The 8,854-nt window shown below is 43.9% G+C and overlaps 1 protein-coding gene across 1 annotated transcript in view; it reads left to right on the top strand.

Moving 5' to 3' along the window:
* Positions 1 to 8,854, top strand: part of T265_13129 (hypothetical protein) — a gene marked incomplete at both ends in the record, with an annotated part of 26,828 nt that overhangs the window by 14,470 nt on the left and 3,504 nt on the right. The window contains 2 exons of the mRNA XM_009167321.1: positions 530 to 970; positions 5,846 to 6,608. Of these exons, the coding sequence (XP_009165585.1) occupies positions 530 to 970; positions 5,846 to 6,608 (1,204 nt within the window). The remainder of the gene's footprint in view (positions 1 to 529; positions 971 to 5,845; positions 6,609 to 8,854) is intronic.

Below are 8,854 nucleotides of genomic sequence, written 5' to 3'. Positions count from 1 at the left end.
AATGTAATGTAATTTGCTCTGTGTTTTCTGAAAGTGGTACATTGAACCGAATAATAAATCCCAAAGTGAAGATGTAAGGCACATATCAAGTTCTTTCATATATTTCTGCGTTCAGTCATAAACTTAAATTCAGCCAGGATCTTCTTTTAAGTCGGTAACAATCACCCAGCCTCAAGAAGCATTTCCAGTGCGTGTCCATTTTTGGAGTGTTTTCAGTGTAATTGTGAGTAGTAAAGTTAGTTCGAGTATTGCTTCCCGTGAGCCATTGTTATGAGTGCTGGGAACAGACGAACTTTTCCTTGTGTTCAGCGCTGTGTACTCCATTTTGCTTTAACACGTTTTCCGTATTACACCCCTTACTGCAGTGTGTTTGATCAGGTGCAGCAGGCTTGGTCAGCCCTACTGTTGAGTCTTTTCTTTTCCAAACAAATGGTTAGAATTGTTCACCATGTATCCAGAGTAACACTTTTGAAGCAAATTTCTATTTCGGTTCTTATTGTCACCTGCTTGCACGCTTTTCTGGCTTCAGCAATTTTTCGAGAACATTGAACAAACTCAAAGCAGAGCAGGAGGGTTGGATACCAGGTGTGACAGCAACCACCAACGAAGGTAATACCGGCGTTGACAGAAGTATTGATGATAATAACAACAGTGCGTTGGTTGTGATCACTACGAACAGCACTGATTCTCCTGCCTCCAAATCCTTCGTATCCGACTCAATTGGTTACGCTGTACCTCATTCACCCACGATCACTCATATACCTCCCAGAGAGGAAACCTGCAAAATTCCCGGTACCTCAGCTCAATGTGAAATGCGGGGGAACACACCCAGCAGGCATACTGACATATCTTCACCCCCTCGAGCTACAGATCCTAGCCTGCAGTCGCCGCCTGTGACGCGGGGAACTTTTGGTCGGTCTCCACGAACGAGTACAATGCCACCAGCCGTATCTCCTGTCACATCTGGCATGTGAGTCCTTCGCCTTTTTTGTTTTAGCGCTACTGCCATATGTCTGTTAGTCTAGCTGGTGTACGATGTTTTACTGCGCTTCCAACTCGTAGTTTTATGCTTCATCGATCTAGTGACTTCTCTTGCTTGCCATATTTCCCTGGGGCTTTCTTTTATTCACCTAATAATCTCTTGTCTCTTAGAGGTTTTACTTCCCCTTTTGCAACAAGCGGGAGGGAGAATGCACATGCTTGCGTATTTTGTGATCATACCAGCTTTTCATCTTATGGTTATGTTTAGATTCCGCAGGCGCGCGTATGTGCACTTGCCTAACACCAACACTGCCACTACTCAACTTTGTATTCCAGTGTGCTTACCTAGCTATGTCACATGTTCATTAAGGAAGATCTTCAAAAGAGTATACCTACCACACTTCCGTTTCGAAGGCATAAATACGCACGCACACAGTAAAGCGGAATTCAATGTGACAATACATGGAACTATGAGATGTACTAAACAAGAGATCTGAGTGTCTGCATGCACGTGCTTGCTGTATCAGAGACCAGGTAAGTCACATGACGTCACCGACTAGTATTCCAGCTAATTGTGGTGATCCTCCGAGGGCGATTACCAGCATCAAGTGGTCGTATCTAAAGGGATGAAAAATTCAAATTCCTGTTGGACAGAGCGCTGGGAAAGTTGTGAATATCAAAAGTGACTGAGGAGTCTATTTAGAAGATCAAATATGTACGTCGTTTCGTATACTTGGTCTCCGGCGGATGTACTTAATTGTGGCTAGCTTTTCTTCAGTGTGGACGACTTCAGAGTTGTTCCAGATAGACATACTTGTCCACTTCCTGACCACTTGATGAATAGAAGTACAGGTAAGGGTGAGGTTAGGGAGATATCTGCGGGAAAATAGGATATGAATGACGATCACAATGGCTCGTTAGTGTCGAATATCGGTAAGGACCTTCAACAATTGGTCGGTATTGCTCCATGACGTCCCACCCTCGCAGGAATGCTACGGGCAAAACTAATTATAAAGCTTCTCGTGCTTCATCACTAGGTCATGCGTTTTCCATCCTGTGCCACTTTTCCAGCGAACACCTTTTGGTGAGTTAGTCAGCTACACATCTCGTGACCTTTGTAACTACCGTAACTGAATCAACCCGCCAGTACTCTGTTGGGTGTGCAGTCGATCCCCAGAAAACCGTTTATCATGCGTTAGCTATGCTTTGGCGATGCATTTATAAGATGCTGCAAAGGTAGGATTATCCTTTGTCTTCCATACATTAACCGGTCTCCAAAGGTCACAACAAAGAGGCTTTGAAGGCGTTCCCAGTGTTGAAGTCGAACCTATTCTCGACCTAATTCCTTATTCCCAAACGTTTTAGAATGAAGAGACCGAAGAAATGGTGTGATATTTGGACTACTACAATCCAAGAGGTATTGGCACATAGTTGACCGAGTTGGATGCAGTTTTTGGACACAGGATTGTGGCAATCGTGGTTGTTACCTTCTTGATGTAGTAGCTTTCGAACAGTTCTCTTGATATCCAGATCTTAGCTATTCGGGAGTACTCTTATCTTTTTTGACTTGTTGCATAATGTTTATAGTTTTGGATGGTTGATCGATCCATGACAAGTTCGATCACTTGTCGGGTTGTTAGATCTCGACCACTCTAGCTGTTTTCGGAGATCGTTTTGCTCCTCGGATTACGAATATACGACTTCCATCAACATTTTAAGCAGCGGCAATCCGATTTCTTCACAAGTGAATGCCATCCATCACTCCTACCACAAATACTAAGTGTCTCACTAAATAGATACGGTATAATTTCGATCATGAGCTAGAAGTTTGCGGTTGTACATTGCTACAGAAGCCAAACGAAGACATAGAAGAGAGTAGAAACGGCTCCACTTTTGTGATCGGTTCCAACATGTGGATATGGAACGCACCAGATGGAACGTCATAAACTGTCTCATGCTACTGATGTACTGCAGTACCGAAAGGCCCAACACCTCGTTCAGGCGTACTGGTATGCGGCTGGTTGATATCGAGTACGACCGATTCCCGTTCTAAAATTACGCCCATACGCAACATGTAACATATGCTTTCACTGAAGTTACTTGGAATTTGTGACATGTGTTAGTGAAAACGAACGTGTTCTGTTTTGCTAGGTAGCGACCTGCCTAACGTTCGAGGGTCTTCATGTGAAGTTGATACTTGTCAAGGGGCTTTCACTTGTTTGTAAATAATAGAGGATGGGAAGTTTACTTTGGGATAACTGTATTCATCTCCATGTGAGGGGAGTACCATGTGAATGATCCTGTTCTAGCAAATAAGCTGCCATCTGCAGCCCTAAGCAGTAATGACTGCGCCTTTAAGTTTTATCTGTTGACAAACAGAGGTGACTTGAAGTGAATTTAAGATGTTTTAAAATGACTTTAATTCCTAGCATGAAACTCAGAAACTCAGCGTTCTTAGAGGCACTAAGGTTTCTTCGGGTTTTGTTGAGTCAGGTCGCTAAAATTCCATGATGTTTTGATATGTAGAAGTTTTGGAGCCACCGAGTTTCACCAGTCAGATATTCTTCTGAACAATTCGTCTTCCAAGTATCCTGCTACGGGAAGCTTTACATCACCCTCTTCCCCAGACAACTCGAACAAAACCATGACTATTCATATTGATGAGTCTAGACATAAGTTGGTCCTCGCAAACCTTGCGATTTGTGTTTGTCAATCGGTAGTGCGTAAATTGGAGTTGTATGGCTAATTACGGACGTTTGATGGGCTCTGATACGCTGTTATGTAGACGAGGGTGGGACCACTCTGCCTAAGCTGTCTAACCGGGCATTGCCGATATTTGATAGCTCACTTCTTTATTTTGTATTTGGGCCTGTTCCTCCGGCTCCCTTTAGCAGCGATTGGTCTGTGCTTGACTTAAAACGACTTTGCACAATCCCAACCTATGCTAATATACACATTAAAATTAGACACATTCCTGGCTGGTGCTCCAAGTAGATCACCCGGTGACTTCAACCCGAACCTTAAGAATACAGTCCTGTCATGAAGACCCTAAGGAAGGCCACCCTCTAAATAAGACCCATTCTGTTCGCTCGCAAAGTTGGACAATTTAGTTGGGCTAGTCCAGACTGTTTGTGACTGCCACTGATTAGTTTTACCATATCTCAACGCGAAGTCATTGTTTCACCCATTAGTTTTTTTACATGATCTTGTCCCTTAAAGTGAACAAGTACTTGAATTGTGCGAAATACGCTCAGTTCCAAACTCATCTGGTTTTAACGGGAAGTTTGACTGGACTCCTCGTCCACGATGTCCGTCAACTGGATGAGTATTGTGTTCCCTCAAGAAAATAATTAAGTTATTGCAGTATGTCGCATATCCCTTCCCGGACTGCCAAATGGTTAGTACAGTGAGGCACGCACCTTCCTGAGCTGTGTCAACAACCTAAAGTTATTTTATGTGTTTTTGTCAACCTTTAAGTTAGTGTTATGTTGTGAATTGACTCCGGTCCTCAGAGTACCAGGTAGCACATGTAGGTTTTCTGCGTAATACTGAAAATTTGGAAGGCTACGATGAACTTCTTCACTGTTCCCTTCTTTTATTATTAGTATTCATCATCATTGACAGCGATGACAATGCCATGCAGTGGTTCACGTTTAGGTCAAAAACACGAATGACGGTATAGGTACAAAACCGAAAACAGCAAAATGGGGAGTTACGCTGTACACAATAATAGAAGAATCAACACTATTTGAGGAGTGAAGATCCTGACTTATCAGTTCTCGTACCAATTCAGAACGGTGCTACCATCATACGATATTTCCGTGAATTCCGTTTTTTTCGGCCACAGAAATTACACTCTGAGTGTTAGTGACGACTGCTTTCTGTATGCGCAAGTTATATTGCTGGTCGTCCTCCTGAGAACGCATGCCCGAATCTTAAATTCCTCTTTGGCCAGAGAGCTGATTTACTGGTTGGGTCACACGAGTTCTTTCTTGCTAGAACAAGTCGTCGAATTTCAGCCAGGTGTAGTTAATATACATCACAGTCCGCTTGGGAAGTTAAGGAAGGCCAGCTTCAGAGGACTGTAAAAGTGGCTTCATGGCGAACAGATGCATTGTTCCTTGTAGATAGAAGTGCTGTATTCTCGTTGTTTTGTTCAACTCTTTTCAGCCCGATATCCTTCTTAATGGGTGACCTCCCATTCCCCAAATTCCCAGGCTTTCCGGATTCGACTATATGTATCTCACTGCTTACTTTTTGGCTAAATACTAGCGGTTGTTGAGACTTCTTGGTTTCGAACTGAGTTACGTTGGAACCAGCTCCCTGTCGATTTTCCTCAGTGTTATTTGAGGGATGCTGTTGGGTTTGTTGGATGATCCTTGTTTGCACCGTTTAACTGCACCCTCACCGCCGCCGGATAATACCTGCCAACACTTGTGTGACAGAAGAAGTTGTCAGTCCTGGAGAGGCGCCGTCATCAATTTGGTGGTTGATTTTTATCCGATCTAGTCGACATTAATGGGATCTTTCGGTTCATAAGACTCATCCATACGTATTTGGACCAGTGGACCATTTTACGCATTTCTACACACTGATTTTGCCACGCTCGGTCTAAGTTCAACGGTTAATTCTAGTTTGGGTTCCGATAAAGTTGAATAAATAGGGTGCTTATGTCATCCTTTGTATTGTGTAGTGTCTTCTATATTATTAATGATCCCCTTTAGACACCTTACTCTTACCTACCTTATCCAGATAAACGTGCTTTGCCGAGTATCGTTCTAGCATACAATGGTAGTGTGAAAAAATTTGTCAATCTAGATTTCGCCGTGTCATCTCTAATGTGGTCCTATCCATTCTTCCATAGTCTTTCATCGGAGCCAATGTTCACCTGGTCAGCCTCTCGACAGCTGATGACATCGCAAGAATGTGGAACCACACCGGATAATAATCCGCCTGTTTCTGGTCTGCCTACTATCCTGTCAATCGCAACAAGTCTAAAGGAAGCCTGTGCAGAACGCCGAGTTTCTCAAACAAGCAATACGGACTATGGTAGTAGTCCCGGCTTCCTGGGATCTTTTCACCGGAGCAGCATCCTTTCTCCGTATTCTCAAGGCACGGCGGATCTTGACCGTACTCATATGGCTGTTTGTTACGCTTTTTCTGACCCAAGTCCTCCTTCCATCCAGTCAGCCAGTTCTTGTAACGAAGGTTTACTCACTTCACTGGTCTCTGCCCCCTCGTCTGAAACACCGCTACGGTCGGTTACCACGGATACAGTACCAAATTTTGACGTTCGCAGTTCTTTGGGCGGACTGTATACACTTGTTCGTCCGGACCAATGTGTGGGGACAGATGCTACTCCGGTTTCTACTGCAATGTCTCTGGGTGCTGTGAAACCCAGCACAGTTACGACAAATTCTTTGGGTGTTTTGTCTAGCTCAATGTTAAGCGAGTGTTCGTCTCTGCTAAATTCAAAAACTCCACTCACTTTGCTTGTAAGTGGCGCTCCAACATCGGATTACAGGAGTGAGCTGGCAAAAGACCACATCCACGGGACCCATGGACTGGATTCGTCAGCAGCTACTCGCCTCGCTTCTGGAACCACTGTTAGCCTTGTTCAAGACATGGTGAGTACCGGTTCCTTATCGATCTTTCTGTAAATATATACATGCTACTCTTCGTCCGTGGAAGTCCTTGATTCTAACCAGCCAGAGTTTGCAGCTCCTAGTTTGGATCACAAATAACAATATTCCTTTTGTACTCTATTATACTGAAATTGACGTATGTATTTGTAGTATTATCCGTCAGTTTTATGGAGCCCGTAAACACCACTTTTAAACAGTTGTAATGGAAAAGCAATTAATGCACCATCCCGATCCCCATAACCGCCCTAACCCTTAGAACTAATCAGTACCACAAAAGAGAGCCACAAAATGACGTGCATTCATTTTGTACATCTATTTGCCAAGATCTACCATTTATTACACCGCCGTACTGCTGACTGTTACTCCTCGACCACGCTTATTTACTGGTATTTTCTTGTAATGTGTTCCCAATAATATCTCTTCAAAGTTTACTGAGCTCCTGCAGCCATATGAGTACAGCAGTATTCCCAGTGAGTGCCCCCTTGGTGTACAGTTACCTCTTGGGAGTAAGTAGTTTTGGCGGAACCATTCTACTCTTGGCTGTCTTTAATGAACAAAACCCTCCAGAATGCAGTCAGCAGTGCTTAATGGAGGACATTCACCCACCCTAATTCTGCTGATTACCACAGACCTCCACATTGTGATTTGCTCAGAATGTTTGCCGCTACCAACTGATATCCGCAAATTTTCCATCAGAACCTTGTTTTTCTTGGGAAACTCCCAAGTACTAGATACACACGAGAGGCATTTTGTTCTTCAAATCTTTTTGCAATATAGGTCCTCACGTACACTAAGAAATCGGTCAACATTTTTCTGATCGTCCCGTTTATGGACCGAACGAAAACATCCACTCATTGAATTGACGCGGCTGAGGGGAGCAAGCAGTTGGACTGTCGCGAATCTCGATCTGACATATCACCAGTGAAAACCACTGGTAAGATCCGGACTGCGGAGTCCGCTGAATGCTACTAAACTTGATGCGGTGAAAATAAGTAAATAATCAACAAATAACTACATGATGTAATTCTGACGCTATTGGGATCGTGAATTTATTAGTTCCATTTTTCGTTTGGTCTCGTAACAATCAATACGCCTAGAAAAGCCACAAAAAAGTAATCCGCGGGATCATTTCTAATAGGTTAGAACACTGAAGTCAGTCCAGACACCTACCAGCGTTTGGGTAAGAGACGCGCATGTGTGGATCGGAGGATGAAGCAAGTGTGGCCTGTCCACGACTACAAATTCATCCCCTGATTATGGACCCTGACACTGTCTTATTGATACCAGTGACATGCTAGCCTGATGATCACAAAATACTCGCCAAGGTCTCACTGTACCAGTTCGCTGGGTGTACGAGTTGAGTAAGACCTTGCATCTTTGTGTCGGTCGTTTGTATTTGTAATGCACTCTTGGGAAGACATTTTCAACCTTGTTCATTCAGCTGTCACCATGTAATCATTCGTTTTCACTACTGTATGCCACGACCTACATCGCGCAAGCAAGTCAGAGGTGCTCGGAATAGCTCAGTGATCAAGGCCCGAACTTACTGGAGGGAACATCCAACCTTTGCATCCCGATTGCTCCTGTCCAGGCTCGGGCAACCTAGCAGCACCCCGGTCCTCGTGCTTCATTCGGGTGGCGTGGCAGCTGGGCCCTGAAGGGGTTTTAAAGCCGGACGACTATGTTATTCGAATGATAGGACTACTGTTGATGTGCGTTTCAGATTTCAGGGGTGCGCTACCATGTGACATGTCCACCGGCTTCGTTATATTTCTCGGCTAAGTATTAGATGAGTGTGACCTTGTGCCTTTTTCAGTGGATGAAAAGTGTAGTTCCCGCCCAGTCCCCTTGAGATTTTTCCAGGGGTGGTTGACTTTTAGAGGGCTGAGTTTTAAGTTCACTCCTATCCTTCAACTGTGCTCTCGTTGATGAAAAGTATTTTTTGTTCCATCCAACCCGCTCGGGAGTTATTGAGGCATCTGATGTTGCGGCTAGCTTCTGTATGAGAATTAACCAGCTCCATGACCGATTTTAAACAGCTGCCGTCCACTGCGTTCAGTTTTTTGGGTGACCAGTGAAAAATCGTTCCGCAAAGGCAGCTCGATTGTGATTTCCTCAAGCAACTTTAGAATACGATCACGACCCTATTAAGAAAGGGGTTGAGCATTACTGTATGGCTCTTCCGATCCAACTTCTAAATTCTCATTTGGAAAAAATATTTCAAATCT

This window comes from Opisthorchis viverrini (genome assembly GCF_000715545.1).
Source record: "Opisthorchis viverrini unplaced genomic scaffold opera_v5_38, whole genome shotgun sequence".
NCBI classification, from domain to species: domain Eukaryota; kingdom Metazoa; phylum Platyhelminthes; class Trematoda; order Opisthorchiida; family Opisthorchiidae; genus Opisthorchis; species Opisthorchis viverrini.
This window is presented reverse-complemented; position numbering and strand designations above follow the sequence as displayed.